The 21,742-nt window shown below is 58.5% G+C and overlaps 3 protein-coding genes across 23 annotated transcripts; all 3 read right to left on the minus strand.

Moving 5' to 3' along the window:
* Positions 1-3,720: 3,720 nt before the first annotated feature.
* On the minus strand, positions 3,721-9,670 carry LOC115337677 (flocculation protein FLO11-like). 21 transcript variants are annotated; one of them, XM_041121743.1, is made up of 6 exons: positions 8,542-9,670; positions 8,431-8,445; positions 8,208-8,303; positions 7,947-8,093; positions 7,483-7,611; positions 3,721-6,991 (listed from the first exon to the last, which is right to left on the minus strand). In XM_041121743.1, exons 1-6 carry the CDS (start codon positions 8,743-8,745, stop codon positions 6,674-6,676), a joined length of 909 nt encoding a protein of 302 aa, XP_040977677.1. In that variant the 5' UTR covers positions 8,746-9,670; the 3' UTR covers positions 3,721-6,673. The 21 variants fall into 21 exon arrangements, 20 of the variants coding, with proteins under 20 accessions (XP_040977677.1, XP_029861894.1, XP_040977665.1 ...); XM_030006034.1 differs by lacking the exons at positions 8,208-8,303; positions 8,431-8,445 and adding an exon at positions 7,818-7,850 and having other exon boundaries at positions 3,721-7,282; positions 7,336-7,674; positions 7,884-8,078; XM_041121731.1 differs by lacking the exons at positions 8,208-8,303; positions 8,431-8,445 and adding an exon at positions 7,612-7,786 and having other exon boundaries at positions 3,721-7,282; positions 7,453-7,500; positions 8,061-8,108.
* A 222-nt stretch (positions 9,671-9,892) lies between these two features.
* On the minus strand, positions 9,893-12,686 carry LOC115337680 (calmodulin-1-like). Its single transcript, XM_030006074.1, has 6 exons — positions 12,580-12,686; positions 12,085-12,115; positions 11,450-11,593; positions 11,268-11,374; positions 11,059-11,194; positions 9,893-10,493 (listed from the first exon to the last, which is right to left on the minus strand). The coding sequence occupies exons 1-6, from the start codon at positions 12,580-12,582 to the stop codon at positions 10,465-10,467; spliced, it is 450 nt and encodes a 149-aa protein (XP_029861934.1). The 5' UTR covers positions 12,583-12,686; the 3' UTR covers positions 9,893-10,464.
* Positions 12,687-13,234: 548 nt separating this feature from the next.
* On the minus strand, positions 13,235-20,662 carry PPP5C (protein phosphatase 5 catalytic subunit). Its single transcript, XM_030006033.2, has 13 exons — positions 20,483-20,662; positions 19,565-19,806; positions 18,370-18,517; positions 17,161-17,282; positions 16,986-17,051; positions 16,798-16,896; positions 16,545-16,650; positions 15,948-16,090; positions 15,398-15,485; positions 15,232-15,272; positions 14,943-15,121; positions 14,376-14,457; positions 13,235-13,635 (listed from the first exon to the last, which is right to left on the minus strand). Exons 1-13 carry the CDS (start codon positions 20,598-20,600, stop codon positions 13,573-13,575), a joined length of 1,497 nt encoding a protein of 498 aa, XP_029861893.1. The 5' UTR covers positions 20,601-20,662; the 3' UTR covers positions 13,235-13,572.
* Positions 20,663-21,742: the final 1,080 nt, after the last annotated feature.

Genomic DNA, 21,742 nt, shown 5'->3' on the forward strand with positions numbered 1-21,742 from the left:
CGATGCGGGCCTGTACAGGTGGGGAGGAAGACATATCCACTTTGAATTGCTGGAACTCTCGGGACAATTCCTCTACAGCCGAGACACAGGCCCGTAGGGAGGAAGAGAGACTTCCTTCGTATTGCCGGAGTTGGACAGCCAATTCATCCACCGTTTGTCCATGGCCTTCTTTCCAGGACATTACTGCCAATGAGTTGGCATAGGTTGGTGGTGCACTTCGTAGAAACTTCCGCCACATGGGTTGTGTGCATTGGACATCATCTGGGTCTATGGGTGACTGCGCATTTTCTGGATCATTATAAATCACCTCCAGCACGGCTAATTCCCTCAGGTACTGGATACCTCTCTCCATGGTGGTCCACTTGCCTTGGTGACATGTAACTTCATCCTTGAAGGGGTATCTTTCCTTTACACCTAACAGAAGTCGCCTCCAGAGGCTGAGGACTTGTGTTTTTCTCCCAATCGCCTTGTCGATGCCCCCTTCCCTAGACAGAGATCCCAACTGCTTGGCTTCCTTACCCTCTAATTCCACACTACTAGCCCCATTATCCCAGCATCGGAGCAGCCAGGTAACAATGTGCTCACCTGGGTGGCGGCTAAAATCTTTTCGCATGTCACGCAACTCACTCAGGGATAGAGATCGGGTGATTATTTCAGGTTCTGCCTCTTCCTCCTGTTCTCGTGATGACCCTGGTTCATCTTCATCTCTCACTGAGCGAACTGATTTCTTTGTGTGTTTCTTTTTCTGTACAGGGGCGACTGATACCAGCACAGGTTGGTTCTTTGGTTTAGCTGCAGTATCCGTCACTGCGGTTGGGGTAGCCGCGCTGCCTGTTGCCGGGGTAGGGGTAGCCACGGTGCCTGTTGCTGGGGTAGGGGTAGCCACGGTGCCTGTTGCCGGGGCAGGGCTAGCCACGGTGCCTGTTGCCGGGGTAGGGCTAGCCATGGTGCCTGCTGCCCTGTTTTCCATCTTTTCCCCCTTTTCTCCCTGAGGGTGCTGCATAATATCAAGCAGTGTTTGGTAGATACTGGCCAGGGCCCAGCACAGTGCAGCGAGTTGTACGTCTTTGGAATAGCCACAGCATTTTTCTTTCAAATATTCTACCACTTCATGAGGGTTCTGTAGTTGTTCGGGAGTGAACTTCCAAGCCACTGGGGGTGAGAAGTTCTCTAGATACCTGCCCATATCCTCCCACATGCCGTGCCACCCATGAATATCCAGCTTTGGGGCAGATCTCTGGGTGGTACTCTTAAAGAGCCTTTTTGTAGCCCTAAACAAGACCTGAAACATATTCAGGAGGCATAGCACTAACAGCACAGTGGCTTGTGCATCCCAAGGATATTCAAAGTTCTCAAAAGCTGTTGTAATTAGTCGGAAGGAGAAAAGGGAGGCGAACGGACGGGGGGAAGTATCCCCCCCTAACTCCCCCATGGATTGGCTGTAATTACCAATAAAATCCGATAGAAGGTGCCCAAAGTATGGAAATGATATCACTGCCTCATACAGATACCAGCTTAACCTCATGACCAGTGATGTAATCATTTCACAAGTCGACATTGCCCAGTACAGCAAAATGATAATCCCAATCACTCTCCCAGAGGTGAGAAACGTAACTACAGGCAATACATAGAGCATATAAGGACCTACAAAACGCCACCATGTAAACAAATTAATCAACATTGTGACTAACATCTATTTATCTAATATAAGGAATGCGTATGACAAATTTGTTTCAACACGCTCTGGCCAGATCTGTCGTTATCTCAACCCTTCGTGCCCCACGTTGGGCGCCAAAAAGGACTGTCGTGGTTTCAGCCCAGCCGGTAACAAAGGACCACGCAGCCGCTCGCTCACTCCTCCCGCCCCCTCCAGTGGGATAGGGGGGAGACGGAGGAGAGAAAAGAAAAAAAACTGGAACCTCGAGGGTTGGGATAAGGGCAGTTTACTGGGACAACGCAAAAAAAGTTACAACAACAACGACGGTACTAATGAAAGAGTATACAGAAAAGAGTGATGCACAGTGCAACTGCTCACCACCCGGGACCCGACGCTCCGCCACTTCCCCCACCGAAAGTTGAGAGCAGGAGAGCCCTCCCCCCGGCCCACTCCCCATGTATATACTGAGCATGATGTCACATGGTATGGAATAGCTCCTTGGCTAGTTCAGGTCAGCTGCCCCGGCTATGCCCCCCCACCTCCCAGGTTCCTGTAAAAATTAACTCTATCCCAGCTGAACCCAGGACACTCGGGAAAGCGGCTGTATTTTAATAAAGCTGGAACAACAAGCCCAAACCCACGGTGTCCTTCAGCTGTGTCGCGTGCTGAGCAGACAGCGTCATCCCTGGCCTGTCCCGCTGCCTGCAGGACAGCTCGCCCCTCGGCGCACCCTGGCCCCAGGCTTGTTTTACAAGTTTACCCCTCGGCGAGTCTTTCCCCAGAAGAAGCCACGTTTGTTCACCCCCTGGGGAAGTCTTTTCCTTAGGGAGGCAGAGGGCAAAGGGGAAATGGCAGCCCCCAAAGGAATCGGGATTGCCCTGAGAGCTGCCTGACGCCCACGCTTGCCAGCAGCCCTCCAGAAGTTCTCCTTTGCTTCAGTCCCAGAGTCCTTCCCCACGCACAGCACCCTGGGGTGCGGGGATGCTGCTTTGAATGACGGCCCCGGGAAGGCCTCAGGTCGCAGCCCCATCTCATGGCCCTGCAGCAACCCTCCTCACGCTCCCACTCCCACAGCTCAGCCGAGACCCAAGAGGAGAAGCAGAGGTGTTCCGCAGGGGCCTGCAGTCCCCTCCGTCACGCAGCGAGGGGAGGGCGCAGGAAGGGTGCGCCCAGCTCCAGCCATCCTGCGGCTCTCCAGGCATCCCAGCGAGGCCCCAGCATCTGCTGTTGCTGCTTCGCCACTTCCCCGCCCCATGAGGGACTCAGGAGGGTTTCCAAGCAGAGTCCAGACGTGATAAGGGGGCAACTGCGGGGGGGGGCTAGAGGACAAACAGAGTGCCTCCGTCACCATGAATGCCTCACAAGTGGTCCTCTGGAGACCAGGGGGCTCCTAAGAAGGCTGGACGAGCAGCAGAAGGCTCTGGGGCATCACAAAGACCTATGGAAGAGTGCCGAGGGGACTGAAGTGGTGTATTGTAGAGCCTAGGGGACCAGGCCCCCACTCCAGTGGGGCTTCTTAGGGTGCTAGAGGTCCCGCAGAGGGGCCGGGGGGGGCAATGAAGGCCTCAGGAGGGATCCTGAGAGGCCTAGAGCGATCCTAAGACAGCTAGAGGGCAAACGGAGGAGTCCCGCGGTTGGAGTGTGCCCGAGAGCCCTCCACTGGCCCCAGTGAAGGCCAACGGCGGGCTTTTGTGTGCAATGAGGGCCAAGGGCCGCTTCCTGAGGCTCCAAGGGAGGGTGCAAGGAGGCTAAGAGAGGGCTGCTGCGGGGACCAGCGGGCAAACTGAGGCTTCTAGAGCACATCAGAAGGCGCACTGGGGTGCTGAGAGGTTCCGAGGGGGCAACTGTGTCAGGCTGAGGCAAGGCCAGGACAAGAGAGGGGTTCAGAGGGGACTCGTGGCTATGAGGAGGCCTCTAGGCCTGAGGGGAGCGGAAGGGAAAATGAACAAGTCTTGAGGGGATCCGATGGCAAAAAGAGAGCCACCCCATCTTGAATTTCCAAGGCAGCTACTCCTCATCCACCTCTTTCCCGTCCTGGCCCCAGATCTCCCCATTTTTTAAAAAATCTATTTACTTAGCAGACTTTCCAATCCAACATTATCCGATGCAATTGACTCTCTGGGCTGGAAGGGTGGACCCAGGAGTCCAGGGGGATCTTGGGGGTCACCAGTGAACCCAGACATGGAATGGGGGAGGTGTCCAGGGGTCTTGAAGGTCCCCAGTGAATCCGCACATCCCAGGGGGATTCCAGACATTCGGGTGTCTTGAAGGTCCCAAGTGAAACCAGAGATCAAGAGTGAGATCTAGGCATCCTGAAGGACCATAAAACACCACTTTCTGGCCCATTTCAGGGCCAAGCCTGCAGGCCTTGGGACAGGCGATGGTGAACCTGAGGCCATTTCATGGCTCTCTTGCAGCTGTGGAGGAAAACACATTCACACAAGCTGCTGACACTGCAGATGCTCCCCACCCATGGTAACATCTCCAGGGGCTCTTTCCACAAAACACATTGACATTTTAATGCTATAACACCCGATCTGGAAAGGCCAATGTTGATTTGGTGCTGTCCCTTTGCAGCCAGAGAGTTTGACTTTTTTTCTTTTTTTTTTTCAGAAATCATTGCTGTTTTGGGAAGCTGTGTCTACTTACGTCAAAGAGGAGATTTTGAAGGACAAGGTGGGGCAGAGCAGCATTGTCTTTGTCCTTGTCCCCCCTGTGCCACCAAAAGGCACATCGGTCTTTCTGATCCAGTAAGTCGCCCCATTGAACACTGACTCTACAGGAGACAAAATCGACTTCTCATTCTATCGAGGTCAAAGACATAACCCCCAAAAGTCCCAGATTTAACCCAAAGAACGAGTTTGCCACCTTTTGGCCACCTCTGGTCCCCACAGCCAGGCTGGAAAGACCAAATAGATTATATGGGACATTTTTGTGGTTTCTCCCAGACAGTGGAAACTTCTTAGATCTTCTCCAGCTGGGGAACATTTTCTAGGCTTTGGCTTCACCAAATCTTTTTAAAGACAAAGAAAGGAAATTCCAGACTGCAGGGCTTCTGCAAGGGCTTCCCTGGTGTCATGGAGGTACCAAGCACCATCCCACATGGTAGCACGTCATCACATGGAGATATTCAAAACCCAGCAGGAGCCAATCCTGGACAACCAGCTTCAGCTGGCCCTGTTTGAGCAGTCGGGTTGGAATGTAAGGGGTCTCATCCCACCTCAATGGGTTTCTGATTCTTTTTTTGTAGCAAAACCAAGACTCTAATTATTTCTTCTCTCTGTGATCTCCAGGGTGTGAATATAGTTGGATTTGGCACTTTCTACTCACTTGAGGTCAAAGTGCCCACTGGAAAGGATCAGAGGTTCCCTGCCACCAAACCAGGGTTTCAGCTGGCCAAGAACATTGTACACCTTCATGGGCTGACGTATGCTGACATGGACATACCTGGTGGGAAGACAGAAACATACACTTCACCCTGCCTGCATGTTTGGGAGAGGGAGGGCTTGGTGGTGGTGTGAAGTGAACAAGAGAAGAGACCATGACCATGTCCTTCACCAAGTCCGTGACTGTATGGATGACTATATTCATGACCATGACTGGTCACTTCTGCAACTGACTGTGGGGCAACCAGAAGCCAGGCTCTTTGTTTTGGGTGACACTTTTCTTTGGGATGACACCATCTCCTCATTGATTTTGGTGCCCCAGAGGAACTACTCTGCCATCAAAGCATCTGCCACTGAGGGCTGAGGGTATCTCAGGGTTCTTTGAAGTTCTCTGCAGAGGGCCCATATCAACCCTCGTATGACATGCCCCATGGGATGACAACTATGCAGCAACGTAGCCTGCAGGTCTAGAAGCCACTGAGACTTTCCCATCACCCACCGACCCGCTGCATCACTTATGCATGTCCTCTTCTGTTTCGCTGTAGATGAGACCCAAATTTGTACAATGAATTTTACTTGACTGTAGCTCAAATTTGGCAGCTTTGCCAGGCAAGAAGAAGAAGAACCAAGTCCTCCAGGTGGTCCTCCAACCCCACTGCCTAGCACTGAACATCCCAGCAGAGCATTCAAGGTACACGATGCGGTTTGTTGACACTAAGACACTAAAAAAGCAATTTTCCATAACTCAATTCTGCAGCCCTTAATGTGTGTCTGAATATTAAATTCATTCTTGGAGATTTTCCTTTAAATGCTGCAAGCTACTTGTTGTTATAATTTACTATTTAAGCTGATATTCTCACAAACGCTGTAATAACACTGTATTTTGACATTGCTCTTCATGTTCACTGTTATCCAGAAAACAATGAAAAGTTTCTGTTTAAGCCCGTGGACTACCAAGACCACAGATCAGCAAAAACACATTTCCATTCTACCTCGACCAGCAAAAAATCACCTCAAAACCAGATTGCATTTGCGTGTGTCTGCAGAAAACGTGCTACCAAACCACACAGTGGCACCTGCAGGACCTCCCAATGTCTTGGGTCGAAACGATGGGAAAAAAAGAAATGGCTGAAGTGGGAAGGGAGAAAAAAAAGGAGAGAAAACCAGGAGCAATGGAGGGATGAGGTACTTCACTTTGTTGGAAAAAAAAGAACTGAAGGCTGACTGTCTTGAGGATATCATACAATCACTGGTCTTGCTTTGGTCTAAAACAGTCAATTTGGGTGACTTTTTTCCTTTACATACTAGTGGCCACAGCAGGTGGAACCAATGATTCCAGAAACACCATTTGAGTATGACCCACAAAAATGTCAAGTTTCACATCCCAGTGCATATGGTATGGACTTCCTTTTTTTCCAGGAAAATCCCACTTTCCCCACTTCATGGGCCAAGGAAATTTTCCATTTAGCCATTAAACTGTTGCAATGAATCATTTTCAAAATTCTTTGGTTTTCCATCTGCCTTACACCTAACCTGATGTCTCTCCTTTTGTAGGAGTCTGTGGGAAAGGCAACTCCCAACCCTTCATCCCTTGCGGGGAATAGGGAATTTGGCCAATTTCAAACAGCAATCAAGGAGAAAAGGGGAAAAGATGTAAAAAATCCTTCTGTGGAGAAAGAGAAAGCAATGGTGTCACTGAGGGTATCCCCAAAAGAGTAAGTTTGCCCTGCCCTGTCTGCCTTGACAGTTGAACGTTCAGTGGTTGAACCTTCGGAGAGGGTTGAACCTTCAGTGGTTGAGCCTTGGGAAAGGGCTGAACCTTCAGTGGTTGAACCTTGGGAGAGGGTTGAACCTTCAGTGGCTGAACCTTCAGTGGTTGAACCTTGGGAGAGGGTTGAACCTTCAGTGGTTGAGCCTTGGGAAAGGGCTGAACCTTCAGTGGTTGAACCTTGGGAAAGGGCTGAACCTTCAGTGGTTGAACCTTGGGAGAGGGTTGAACCTTCAGTGGTTGAACCTTCAGTGGCTGAATCTTGGGAGAGGGTGAAAGCTTCAGCGGTTGAACCTTCAGTAGTTGAAAATTGGGAGAGGGTTGAACCTTCACTGGTTGAACGCTGGGAGAAGGTTGAACCTTCAGTGGTTGAAACCTGGAAGAGCATTGAACCTTGAGTGGTTGAACCTTCAAGGGTTGAACCTTCAGTGACTGAATCTTCAGTGGTTGAACCTTGGGAGAGGGTTGAACCTTCAGTGGTCGAACGCTGGGAGAGGACTGAATCTTCAGTTCAGTGCTTCAACCTTGGGAGAGGGTTGACGCTTCAGTGGTTGAACCTTGGGAAAGGGTTGAACCTTCAGTGGTTGAACGTTGGGAAAGGGCTGAACCTTCAGTGGTTGAACCTTGGGAGAGGGTTGAACCTTCAGTGGCTGAACCTTCAGTGGTTGAACCTTGGGAGAGGGTTGAACCTTCACTGGTTGAAACTTGGGAGAGGGTTGAACCTTCACTGGTTGAACCTTCACTGGCTGAATCTTGGGAGAGGGTTGAACCTTGAGAAGTCGAACCTTCAGTGGCTGAACCTTCAGTGGTTGAACCTTCAGTGATTGAATCTTCAGTGGTTGAACCTTGGGAGAGGGTTGAAGCTTCAGTGCTTAAACCTTCAGTGCTTGAACCTTGGGAGAGGGTTGAAGTTTCAGGGGTTGAACCTTCAGGGGCTGAATGTTGCAAGAGCGTTGAACCTTCAGTGGTTGAAACCTGCGAGAAGGTTGGACTTCAGTGGTTGAACCTTCAGTGGTTGAACCTTGGGAGAGCGTTGAACCTTGAGTGGTCAAACTTTGGGAAAGGGTTGAACCTTCACTGGTTGAAACTTGGAAGATGGTTGAACCTTGAGAATTTGAATCTTCAGGGGTTGAACCTTGCGAGAGTATTGAACCTTCAGCGGTTCAACCTTCCGTGGGTGAACCTTGGGAGAGGGTTGAAGCTTCAGTCGATGTAACTTGGGAGAGGGTTGAACCTTCGGTGGTTGAACCCTGTGAGAGGGTTGAACCTTCAGTGGTTGAACCTTCAGTGGTTGAAACTCTGGAAGGGGTTGAACCTTCAGTGGTCCAACGCTGGCAGAGTGTTGAACCTTCAGTGGTTGAAACTCTGGAGAGGGTTGAACCTTCAGTGGTCAAACATTCAGAGAAAGTTGAACCTTCAACAGTTGAATCTTCAGTGATGGAGTCTTCAGTGGTTGAAACTGTGGAGACAGTTGAACCTTCAGTGGTTGAACCTTGAGAGAGGGTTGAAGCTTCAGGGGTTGAACCTTGGGAGAGTGAAGCTTCAGGGGTTGAACCTTCAGGGGCTGAACATTGCGAGAGTGTTGAACCTTCAGTGGTCGAACGTTGAGAGGGTTGAACCTTCAATGGTTGAATCTTCAGTGGTTGGACCTTCAGTGGTCGAACGCTGGGAGAAGGTTGAATCTTCAGTGGTCAAACTTTGGGAGAGGGTTGAACCTTCAGTGGTTACACCTTGGAAGATGGTTGAGCCTTCAGTGGCTGAACCTTCAGTGGTTGAACCTTGGGAGAACTTTGAACCTTCAATGGCATAACCGTCGGTGGTTGAACCTTCAGTTGTTGAACCTTGGGAGAGTGTTGAACCTTGGGTGGTTGAAAGGCAGAGAAAGCCACCAAAGCAACTAAGACGATCATTCCCTCCTGTGATCCAGGACTCATCCCAGGCTGATCAGTGGTTTCCTGCACAGGGCGGGTAATATCACACCCTAACAGGGAAGGGAGCAGATCCCAGAATGCGCATCCTCAACACAGCCAGCCCGACTTCACCACTTTTCTCTCCAAAGCGCAGCCCGTTTCCGTTCCACCCAGCACCACAGCCATATCTGGCTCCAGGCAAGCAGAAGCGCGACCACGCTCAGCCACGCCGCAGCAGTTAGGAACTTCCTCCACTGAATTAAATGATGGTTTTGATTGTGATGAGGTTTTTTTTGGGGGGGGGTTAAGGTTCAAAAGGACCAGATGCCCTCAGACACCTGAGTCCTCTACAGACACACCCTTGAACATCTTGGTCCTCTACAGATCCCTCCATATACCAGGAGGGACCCTGAAGGACCAGAAGAGGATCCAGGCACTGGGGCGGTGGATTTGTAGAGAACCCTGGTGTTTGGGTGGAATCAGCAGAGAAGCATCCATGGGTGGGGCTGCCTCCCCCGCCGCCCAGGAGCTCTGGTCTCCAGCATTGGCTCTGGGGGGACCCTGGGACACAGACGCCCCAACACCCCACACACACACACCAACACCACCTCACACACAACCCAACAGCCCATCCCAAAACATCAGGCAGACACAACCAGTGCACCCCAGCTACACCCCAACTGCACTCCAGCTATACCCCTGCAACCCAACTACATCCCACCTGCTTCCATAAATCCCAGCTGCACATCTATAGCCCTACCACAGTCCAAAGTACACCCTGATTACACCCATACACCCTAACGACACCCCAACCACAGTCCTGTGTCCAACTATACCCACACACCTCAACTGCACCCCAACTACACCCGACTGCACCCCAAACACACCCCTGTGCCCCAACTACACCCATACACCCCAAGGGCACTCTGAGTACACCCAACCGCACCTCAAACACACCTCTGTCCCCCAACTACACCCCAACTACACCCACACACCCCAAGTGTACCCAACTACACCCCGACATGAATGAACACCCCCAAACCTGCACAACCATGCACCATCGCACCGCCCCGGCACCCCCAAACCCACTCTCACCCCTGTGTGGGGGGTGCCACCGGCATCAGGGCCTTCATTAGGGCCCCTTGTTACAGTGCCTCGTTAAGGCTGCAGGAACTGTAAAACCAGTGGTTTATTTCACAGCTTTGGCCACCCGCAACAGCGCCCAGACAGGGGAGCGGGGGGCCTGTAGCCCCCCCACTTCTCCCCCAAAATGCACCAAAACCAGACCCTGGTCCCACTCCCACCAAGGCCCAAAATTCTCCCCAAATGCCCAAAACCGGAGCATGGTGTGCCCCCCCCCAAAAAAGGGCCTCAAATGCCCCCAAACCAGGGCCTGGACCCAGTTCCCCACACCCAGGGATCCCAACACTCCTGAGACCCCAAATCCCACTGAAATGCCCCAAAACACTCTCCTGCGGCAAAGGGGGTCCTGCTGTGGAGGGTGACCCTGAATCTGCCCTGGACCCCTCCAAACCCTCTATGAGGAAATGAGGTCCCCCCATAACCTCCCCCAAAGCCCCTATGGAAGGTTTGGGGTCCCTCTGTCCTGGTGGGATTCCCCCTCCCAGCACCCCCATGGGTGCCCCCGAATGGTGGGTTTGGGGTGCAGGGGGGACCCGGGGACCTCTTGGTGGCAGGGACAGGCGGTGGCAGCACGGGGGTTCCCGGTGGCCTCATGCCCCCTCACTTCGCTGTCATCATCTGCACGAACTCTGCCAGGAGAGAGGAAGCGTCAGTGGGGACAGGGACATGATGGGGACGAAGACACGATGAGGACAGAGCATGGACGGGCACATGACAGGGACAGGGAATGCATTGGGGACAGGAATGGGGACGGGGGACACTGCAGAGCCAGTGGGGATGGGGGCACAGAGCAGGGACAGGGGACACTGTGGGGTCCCAAGCTGGCAGGGACAGGGGACACAGTGGGGTCCCCAGAAAGAGGCGACATGATGCGTCTGGCTCCTTGAGGATGAGGCAACATAGTGGGATCCCACGTTCATGGCGAGAGGGGTGACAAGAGACATGGATGTTGTCCCCATGCCCATTTCTGTCTCTGCTGTGTCCCTGTCCCCAACACAGGGTTCTTGCCAAGGGTGACAGGGGACACAGTGGTACCCCAAGCTAAAGGTGATGGGGAACGCAGTGCGGCACCGGGGAATGAGGAGCCCTGTGGGTGGATGCCAGCAGGGTCCCACTGGGTGCCAGCAAGGACCTGTGGGTCACAGAGAAGACGCCAAGTGACAGCGGGGACCCCCGGGGTGACAGTGCACTCACCCTCATAGTTGACCTGCCCATCACCATCGATGTCAGCCTCTCGGATCATCTCGTCCACTTCCTCATCCGTCAGCTTCTCCCCCAGGTTGGTCATCACGTGCCGCAGCTCCGCCGCGCTGATGTACCCATTCCCGTCCTGGGGTTGGGGACACAGTGATGACACCGTTGCCTCGCCCATTCCCCTGTCCCCATCCGTGTCCCTGACCCACCTTGTCAAAGACGCGGAAAGCCTCACGGATCTCCTCCTCGCTATCCGTGTCCTTCATCTTCCTCACCATCATGGTGAGGAACTCAGGGAAGTCGATGGTGCCGTTACCTGGGGGTGGGACGAAGGGACAGTGAGCAGGGGGACAGAGGAACAAGCGGACACGTGGGGACAGGCGGGGCTCACCATCAGCATCCACCTCGTTGATCATGTCCTGCAGCTCAGCCTCAGTAGGGTTCTGGCCCAGTGAGCGCATGACAGTGCCCAGCTCCTTGGTGGTGATGGTGCCATCCCCATCCTTGTCGAAGAGTGAGAACGCCTCCTTGAACTCTGGGGACCGTCACCACGGGGATGGGGTCACATGCTGTCACCAGCAGGGGCCAGGGACAGCTGGGGGGGTCCATGGGTGGCACCAGATGCACAGCCGGGTCACCCTGATGGCCAGCGTCCCCTCCTGCGTGCCCTGGTGCTACTCCCCTGACACACCAGTGGCCCCTCTTGGGTGTCCCGCTGTCACCCCGACAGCCCAGCGTCCCCTCCTGGGTATCCTGCTGCCAACCCTGACACCTCAATATCCCCTCCAGAGTGTCCCACTGTCACCCCAGCACCCCTGTGTCCCCTCCACGGTGTCCTGCTGTCACCCTGAGACACCAGTGTTACCCCTCCACCCTGGTGTGTCCCCCTACCCCATTGACCCCCCACAGTCCAACCCCCTCCCCCCCAGTGTTCACCCACTCCCCAGTGCCCCCCCCAAGTGTCTTCCCACCCAGGGTCCCCTCTGGGGTCCCCTCACCCCGCTGTCACCCCCTGTGTTCCCCCACCTGCAATCTGCTCCTCAGTGAGCTGGTCAGCCTGGGGAGGGAGACAAGGGTGAGGGGGTACCCATGGGATACCCCAGCACCCAACCCCCCCAACACCCACTGGCACCCACAGCCCCCCCCAAACCCCCAACACCCGCATAGCACGCACAGCCCTCCAAAATCCCAACATGCCCCCAGCACCCATAGGCCTCCCCCAAACCACCAGTGACCTGTTGACACAGCAACACAGTGACACCTCCCCCAGCAACCCCTTGGTCGCCAAAGCAACCCCAATGCCTCTCTCCCCCGCCCCATAGCAGCCCCTTGGTCGCCACAGCAACGCCGGTGGGCCCCCCCTCCGACCCCGTAGCAGCCCCTTGGTCGCCACAGCAACGCCGGTGGGGCCCCCCCTCCGACCCCGCAGCAGCCCCTTGGTCGCCACAGCAACGCCGGTGGGCCCCCCCTGCCCCATAGCGCCCCCCTGTCGCCATGGCAACTCCGGTGCCGCCCCCTGACCATGGCGCTCCTCTGGCGGACAGAGGCTCCTGCAGCCGCAGCACCGCGGATCCCTCCCCTGGCCCCGCCCCCCTCGCAGGCCCTGCCCCCACCAGGGCCCGCCCCCGGCGGAAGGATCCCTCTTGTTCGCTGTGCGCCGCCGCCTCATTGGCTAGGGAGGCGCGGCGGGCTGAGAGCGCCGCCCTGATTGGTTGCCACTGAGCCGCAATGCGCCAAGGCGGCCGCGGACGGAGAAAGATCGGGAAAGGCGCGTGGATCAGTGTCACGTGAAACGGAGAGCTCCGCCCCCCGCTCCTAGCCCCGTCCACTCTGCCGTGGGGGGGCCGTGGCGAGGTCGCCATAGCAACGAGCACCTACCCCGCCTCCCCCCACCCCCACCCCCGCCCTCCCGCCAATGGTCACTCCCGCCGCCATGGCAACAGCCAGCGGGTCACCGTCGCAAGAGCGGCGTTGCAACGGCCTCCCGGCTGCAACGGCAACGGGCAGCTGGTTGCTATGGAAACAGCCCCCACCTACAGCCACGGGTCGCTCTAGCAACAGGTGGGGACTGCTCCCCCCTCGCCCCGACGCCTGGGTCCCCGCCCAGTTTACAATAATTACTTTATTTTAACATCATTAATTACAGACGGTAAAATCGCCCGGCGGAGGATGGCGGGGGGGGGGGGGGGGGGGGTGGGGCACGTCCTGGGGGGGCCACGGGGCGGGGGGGGGGGGGCAAATCCTGAGCAAACACCCCCCCATCTCCATGCACCTATTGCTTGTTGGGGGAGGGGCAACAAGGGGCAGCCCCCCCCCGGGGGGGGCAATGCCAGCAGAGGGACATCCACCCCCCCCAGCCCCCACCCAACCACCCCCCCGGGGTGCTGTCCCAGCTCCTGCCCAAACTGGGCAAACTGGAAGGGGGGGAATAAATACAATCTTCCAATATATTAAAAACCCCCTCGGGGGTGCTGGGGTGGGGGGAGGCACCCGGGGGGGCACCCCGTGGGGGGGTCACATCATGCCCAGCTGCAGCAGGGTGTTGGCGTACATCATGGGCTTGACATTGGGGTGAGGCTGTAGGAGAAAGGGGGGGTGAGGGGGGCAAAGCGGCTCCCTCCACCCCCTCCCTAAAAAAATCCCAGCCCTAGGGCACCCATGGCTACCGCCTATTATTACCCCTCCCAACAGCCCCTGAGCCCCCCAAATAGCAGCTATAACCCCCCCCATAAGCCCCAGAGCCCCCCCAGCAGCCCCCCACATAGCCCCTATGAACCCTCCCAAAACCCCTGAGCTCCCCACTAGCCCCTACGGAGACCCCCAATCCCCCCAGGCTGGGGAAGGGGCCGACGGAAGGGCTTGGGGGGATCTGGGGAACTACTGGGGGGGGAGGGGCTGAGGGAGGGTTTTGGGGAGTCCCACAGGTGAGGGGGGGAGGTGGGGGTGGGGCTTGGGTTTGAGGAGGGTCACTGGGAGGTTCAGGAAACATGTGGAGGTTTCAGGGGGGCTCCAGGGTGGGTTTTAGGGGTCCCCAAGGATAGTTTGGGGTTACCAGGGTTGAGGGGGGTCCCTGGGGTGGGTTTTGGGGGGGGGGGGGGGGGTGCAGGATGTCACCAAAGAGAGTTTGCAGGGCACAGATTTGGGGGTGTCCCTAGGGAGGATTTCAGGGGTCTCTGGGGACAGCTTTCAGGGATCGCAGGTTCAGGGGGTCCCCAAGTTTTTGAGGGGATCCCAGATTCAACAGGTCCCCAAGGAGGGGGTAGGGAGGTCCCCAGGCTTGCGGAGGAGGCAGGGGGAGTGTCCCCTCCCAGACTCACCACTGCTGTGAACTGGTGGAAGTCAGGGCGCAGGTCGCTGCCTCGCAGGTGGATGTAGGAGCCCTTATTGCCCATCTGGTCGCTGGCAAGGGGGACAGGGATGCTTGGGGACACGAAAGCATGGCCCCCCCCCCCGGGGACACTGAGGCTTGGGGACCCCCAGGGACAGGGACACTTGAAGACATGGAGGTACAGCTCCGTACATGGACAGCAAAGCTCCAGGATAACCAAGGCTCAGGGACCCCTGGGGACACCGACGTAGAGCCCTGTGCAGGGGCACTGAGGCTCGGGGACACTTGGGGACACTGAGGTATGGTGCAGAGGGACCAAGGCTTGGGGACAGCAACGTCCCACACAGGGATGCCGAGACATGGTGACACCCCAGTGATGGGAACAGGAGATGCTTTGGGACACTGAGGCACAGGGGACACCCAGGGACCAGACTGAGGGCACGCTGAGTCTCAGGGGACACCGAGGGTGCACATGAGCTGGGGAGCAGGCACAAGGGGGCCACTCCTCGCCAGTGGCAGTGGCACCCCCCTGTCCCCAGGTGCCGGTGGCACTCACCAGTAGTTGGGGGCAGAGAAGACAGTGACACATTTGCCATCGTGGGCCACCTCATAGCCCTCGGGCTTCACCTCGTGGCTGCGGATGATGTAGTCGAGGCGGTTGCGCTCCAGGAAGCTCTTGGTGACATCAGGCCCAAACTGGCAGCTGACCCCACGTTTGCTGACAGAGCGGCCATTCTGCGGGAATGCCAGTGTCACCGGGACCCTGGGGACAAGGCAGTGGCCATCCCCAAGGCGGCAGGGCAGAGGGGGATGTGCTGGGGACCCACTGCCGGGGTTCAACTCACCTGGGGCTGCGGGTCGGACCAGAGCAGGTCACACATGGGACCTGTGGAGGAAGCAGAGGGGGGTCAGGGTCCCCCATCTGCCCCGGGGGGGACATCTAGGTCCCTCGGAGATGGCTGGGATGCCACAGCAGGGGATAAGGGGCATCTCTCAGGGTCCATCTCCCACCTGAGTCCGGGGGCTGCCGGTTCCTCTCGATCTTCCGGATGTCATCAAGGGTGACGCCATCCTCGCTGAAGAGACCCCCATGCATGATCTGGGACAGAAGCCACATTGGTACGGGGACAATGGGGACAACGGGGACCCGTCCCCATCCTAACCCTGGTGGGGGACCAACCCCAGGGGTGAGGAGGTAAGGGACCCCCAGCCCCTGGGGACGGCATGGACCCCCCACTTGTGACAGGGAGCACCCCCAAGCCCCCAGAGACATGGATGGTGGGGGCCCCCCCAAGCCCCACGAGGGACAGGGACCACCCTGACTCACTGGGGACCCCCCACCCAAACCCCATGAGAGATGGGAATCACCTCAACACCATGGGGATGGCAGAGACCCCCCACCCAAACCCCGCAAGGGACAGGGATCACCCCAACTCCATGGGGACAGGAATGGCAGGGACCCCCCCAATCAACAGGGAGCTCACAGGCAACCCTGCCCCGTGCAGTGACATCCCCAGGGGCTGGGCCGGGGACAGGGGGGATGGACACGGTGTCCCCTCACCAGCACTTTGCCGTTGATGCACTGGGCCAGCGGCAGCCACTCAAAGACCTCGCTGAAGAGAGCAAACATCTGCGCTGTGTACTTGGCCTTCACCTCCCCCTCGAAACCGTAGATCTGGTTCATGTTGTCCGTCTCGTGGTTCCCTACGGGGATGCGGTGGCATTGCCAGGCCTGGGGACACCAGGCAGGGGACAAAGCCCCACGGTTCACCCCGAGATGGGCAGGGAACAAGGCCCCATGACCCAGGATGGGGGACAAGACACAAAGTCCCAAGGACACGTGACATGGCCCCACGGCTCAACCCCGGGACCAGAGATAGAGAATGTGGCCCCACAACTGGGGACACGGTGCCAGGACCCAGGACAGGGCCCTGCAACCCAGGAGGGGACAGGGGACACAGGACATGGCCCTACAACTAGGGAGAGGGGACCCGGCCCCACAACCCAGGACAGATGATGTGGCCCCATGAGCTGGTCCCACGCCTGGGGACAGGGGACATGGGCGCAGAACGAGGCCCCACAACTGGGGAGAGGGGACATGGCCCCACAACCCAGGATGGGGGGGATGAGGACTCGTCACCCACGGTGGCCGCATTACCTCGGAGCAGGTGGAAGTGATCAGGGTAGAGGAGCTTGAAGCCGAAGAGCGTGAGGATGACCTCGACCGAGAAGGACCCACGGTCCACGAAGTCCCCGTTGAATATCTGCAGCCGGTTCAGGAAAACAGCTCCCCAGGTCCCTGTCCCCTCGTGCTACCCGTCCCCACACCTGTCCCCACCACGGGGGTGGGATCGATCCCGGTGAGACCCTGGGGCAGGGGCGGCTCAACTCCGCTCCCTCCTGGGGGATACATAAGGGTTCGACTCGGAGGGCAGTCCGTTGAGCTCGAAGATGTTCAGCAGGTCGTAGTACTGCCCATGGGTGTCCCCGCACACCGTCACCTTCTCCGTCTGTGTTTGGGATGAGCCAGGGTGGCACGTCACCGCTTGGGGACTTCACACACACCCAGCAGCACCGGCACCCGGCGAGGGGCACCCACCTCCTTCAACGTCGTTTCTACTAACGTGGGGAGCTTGGCCAGCACCTCCTTCACCTGCACCAGGATCTGCCAGGACAAAGGGTCAGCAGAGGTGACAAGGAGGAGGACATGTGACACCTGGGGACAGGGCAGAGCCCAGCAGGGGACTGGTGGGAGTTTGGGGGAACTGGGGTACCTGGTAGGCACATTTTCTGTGGAGTTTCTTCTGCTCCTTGTACCACTGCATCAGCTCCTTCATGAAAGCCAACGTCACCTTGCCGCCATCCAGCTTGGGGCCGCTGTACTCGTCCTCGATGGCTGCAAAACGAACCCCCCCCAATGGCCAATGACATGAGAGGACAGTGGGGACAAGTCCCCAAAGGGCCATCACACCCCTGCTGTCCTTCCCTGCAAGCTCACAGCCCCTGATGAACCCCAGTAGCCTTCTGGGGATGCTGAGCCTTGGCTGGGGAGACTCATGGGGTCCCCAAAGCTCTGCTGGGCACCTTCATGGGGACCCCAAGACCCTCACGGGGACCCTCATGGGGACCCTGACACCCTCACAGGGACACCAAGACCCTCATGGGGACCCTGACTAGAATGCCAAGACCCTCACAGGGACCCTGAGACTATCACAGGGATGGCAGGATCCTCACAGGGACCCTCATGGTGATCCCAAGCCTCTGCTGGGGATCTTCATGGGTGCCCCAAGACCCTCGTGGGGATCCTGAGACCCTTCCAGGGACCCTTCTGGGTAACCTAAGTCTCTGCTTGGGACTCTCATGGGGACCCCCATGGTCCCCTAAGACCCTCCTGGAGACCCCCCACAGCTCCTCAAGGCTGTCATTGGGACCCAGAGCCTCTGCTGGGCCCCCAAGGTGCCCAAGACCCTCCCAGGTGACCCTGAGCTTTTGTCAGGGATCCTCACAGGGACCCCCACGGACCCCCCCAGACCCTCACAGGGACCCTGAGCCTCCACCAGGGGCTCTCAAAGTGTCCCCAAGACCCTCACAGGGACCCCAAGCCTCTGCTAGGGACCATCACAGACCCCCAAGACCCCCATGGGGACCCTGAGGCTTTGCTGGGGACACTCATGGTCCCCCTAAGACTCTCACAGCCCTCACCCCCACCCCAAAAATCTTTATGGAGACCTCCAAGACCCTCATGAGACCCCCAGAGCAACCCAGAGTCCTCCCAAGGGAAGTCAAGCCTTTGCTGAAGACCCTCAAGGTCTCCCCGAGACCCTCACAGCAACCTCCAAACCCCCCACAGGAACCCCAGAGGGGACTCCAAACGTTTACTGGGGACCCTCACGGCCCCCTCCTCCTTCCGCCCTGCCTGTGGAGAAAGGGGTGCCTTGATTTTGAGGGGGGGCACAAGGGGCAAGAAGGTCAGGGGGGCTCACTCATGCTCTCAATGTCAAGGGAGTCGACAACAGAGCGCTTGTGCTCATCGCTGGCGATCGCCCGCTCGAAGGCCTTCTGCTTGACGATCTTGTGACACTCCTGGTACTTCAGCTTGGCGTCCTTGTCATTGGGCCTCACCTTCACCACCTGGGGGTGGGGGACACACACATCAGGGGACAGGGACTCCCCCCCCCAGGCCCCACAGGGACGCCCAGGCTCCAGCACCCCACTGCCCTGGGGTGTCCCTGAGAGGGGACAGGGACAGAGAGACCCTTGGATGTGAGGTCTGGGCTGATGCTGGGAGGGACAAGGGGGTCCCCAAATGTCCCCACAGCTCTGGGGCATGCGCTGACATGGGGGAAGGGGGGGACAAGGGGGTCCCCAAGCATCCCCACAGCTCTGGGGCACATGCTAACATGGTGGGGGACAGTGGGTCCCCAAAGGTCCCCCCAGCTCTCAACCATGGGCTGACACGAGTTTAGGGGGACAACAGTGTCCCCAAGGGTCCCTCAGTTCCAGAGCATGTACTGATGCTGAGGGGGTCAGGGGGACCCTGAGGATCCCTCAGCACTGGGGCATGTCAGTAGGGAGACAATGGGGTCCCCAAGTGTCCCCACAGCTTGGGGGAACATTCTGGCACTAATTAGGGGAACATTAAGGGGTCCCCAAGTGTCCCCACAGCTCTAGGTGACCTGATGACAGTGGGGGGTGACAAGAGGGTCCCCAAGAGCCTCTCCCAGCTCTAAGAGCATGTGCTGACACCAGGGAGGGGACAAGAAGGTCCCCAAAGGTCTCCCCCAGCAATAGGGGACAGTGGGGGGATGGACACAAGGACATCCCCAAGGGTCCACCCATCCAACTCTAAGGGACATGCTGACATTGGGGAGGGGACAAGGGGGTCCCCAAACCTGTCCCAATCTCTGGGGTGACATGCTGAGGTGATGAGGGGGTCCCCAAGCCTCTCTTGATCTTGGTGTGGAGCACATGCTGACACCAAGAGGGTCCCCAAGCCTCTCCTGAGCTCCAGGGGAACACACTAACACCAGGGAGGTGACAAGGGGGTCCCCAAGTCTCCCCCTGAGCTCCACAGGGACATGCTGACACCAAGCGGGTCCCCAAGCCTGCCCCAAACTCCAGGGGGACACACTGACACCAGAGGGGTGCTGAGGGGCACCCCAAGGTGCCCGGCCTCACCGTCTCGTAGTCGCGGAGGGCAGCCTTGAACTTGCCCAGGGCCATGTTGCTGGCGGCGCGGCGGTAGTAGCCCTTGACATACTTCTTGTCAAGCTCAACAGCGCGCGTGGCATCAGCAAGGGCATAGCCATAGCACTCAGTGCGCAGGTAAGCCAAGCTCCGGTTCCCGTAGTAGATGGCGTTGGTGGGATTCAGCTCGATGGCACTGCTGTAGTACTTCACCGCGTTCTCGTAGTCCTTCCCTGGGCCGCCGGTGGGCGTCAGTGGGACAGGACGGGACCCCCACCCAGGCCATCTCTGCGGGCAAGCCCTGACCCCCCTGGGGCCAACCCTCGCTTCCCACACGGCTCCCCAGTCTGGCAGCGGATCTCTTCTCTAATTGCCCCCCAAATGCTTGTTATACGGCAGCCACCTCCTCTGACTGCCTCCGACACAGCTGCTGGTCAGGCAGCCCCCTGTAGATCCCTATCTGGCAACCCCCCGCCCCTTATGGCCCCCCCCTCACAGCTCCCTATCTGGCAGACCCTCACTGCCCCCCACAGCTCCCCATCTGGCAGTCCCTGCCCTTCATTGCCCCCCCCCCCCTTGGCTCCCTATTTAGCAGCCCCTGCCTCTAATTGCCCCCCACAGCTCCCTATCTGGCAGCCACCCATTGCACCCCACAAACCCCTATCCGGCAGCCCCCACGCCTCATTACCCCCCCATGGCTCCCTATCTGGCAGCCCCCACCCCCCATTGCCCTCAACGGCCCGCTATTTGGCAGCCCCTACCCCTCATTGCCCCCCTCCTCCCCCTGCTCCCCATCTGGCAGGCCCCGCTCCTCATTGCCCCCCCCAGTGGCTCCCTATCTGGCAGCCCCCCATCGCCCCCCACGGCTCCCTGTGTGGCAGCCCCCCCCGCCTCCGCCGCCGCCGGTACCTTTGAAGAACTCGTTCGCGCGGGTCTTGAGGGCCTCGGCCCGCTCCAGCTCGGCCGGGCTCGGGGGTCGCCCGGGGCCGGGGCCACCGCCGCTCTCCGCCCGCTCTCCCTCCGCCATCGCCGGGCCGTAAAGCGCCCTAGCAACCGCCGGGAGCGCGGCCCGCCGCGCCGCCAAGTACAGCCGCCGCTGTCGCAAAGCCGGCGGGACGGGAGGGGGCAGTGTCGTAAACGGGCGCGTGCCGCGCGGGTGGGGGGGGGGGGGCGGGACCATAGAAAGGGGTGAAGGTGTACCAGAGCGGCCGCGGCGGCCTGCCCGTGTTCTCCAAGTCCCCGCAGCCCTGGGGTCCCCACAGCCCCCCGTGTCGTCCCCCCAAAGCCCCCCTCATCTCCCCCTCTGTCCCCATCGCCCTGCTGTGTCCCTCCCACGTCCCCACCTCCCTCCATGTTGCCATCACCCTGCCATGTCCCCGTCGTCCCCCCATGTCCCCCCCATGTTTCCCCCATGACCCCCCCCTCATGTCCCCACCAAACCCTCCATGTCCACCCCATGTCCCCATCACCCCCCATGTCCCCCTATGACCCCCCATGTCTCCATCATCCCCCCATGTCCCCATCACCCCCACCACGTCCGTCCGTCCCCCCCCCCCCCCGGCCGTGTCCCCCCCAGGCAGAGGCGGAGCCCTCACTGGGTTCAGAGCAGGTTTATGGGGGGGGGGTCAGCACGGTGGGGGGAGGGGCTGTGCAGTGGGGGGTGACACTGGGCGTGTCCCTGTGTAACACCCCCATGGGGGGGTGCCTGTGCATGTGTCCATGCGTGACCCCCGCGGCATGCCACCTTTGCACAAGCGTGTGCAAGCGCACAGGGAGGGGGAGAGAACAAGGGCGGGGGGGCGGTACAGACCCCCCCCAAAGCGACATTTTGGGGGGCAGCGGGGAGGAGCACGCTCAGCCTCGCACGGGGGGGGGGGGGCTGGGGGTGTGCGTGTGGGTCCCAGCGGCTCTGGGCAGCGGCATCCGGTCCCCCCCCTCATGCGAGCGCCAGGCCCTTTGTGCAAGCTCCCCCCGCCGCTCCCCCAGGCTCAAACACAAGAGCCAAGCGAGGGCGGTTGGGGGGAGGGCTCTCACATGAGGGCGGCCCTCGCACAAGCTCAGCTCATGTGGGACTCTCGCACGAGGGCGGCTCTTGCACAAGGGCGGCTCACCCCTAAGGCTTTGTGTGAAGACCTTGCTTGAGGCTCTTGCACAAGGGCGGCTCTCACA

This window comes from Aquila chrysaetos, unplaced genomic scaffold, assembly GCF_900496995.4.
Source record: "Aquila chrysaetos chrysaetos unplaced genomic scaffold, bAquChr1.4, whole genome shotgun sequence".
NCBI lineage: Eukaryota > Metazoa > Chordata > Aves > Accipitriformes > Accipitridae > Aquila > Aquila chrysaetos.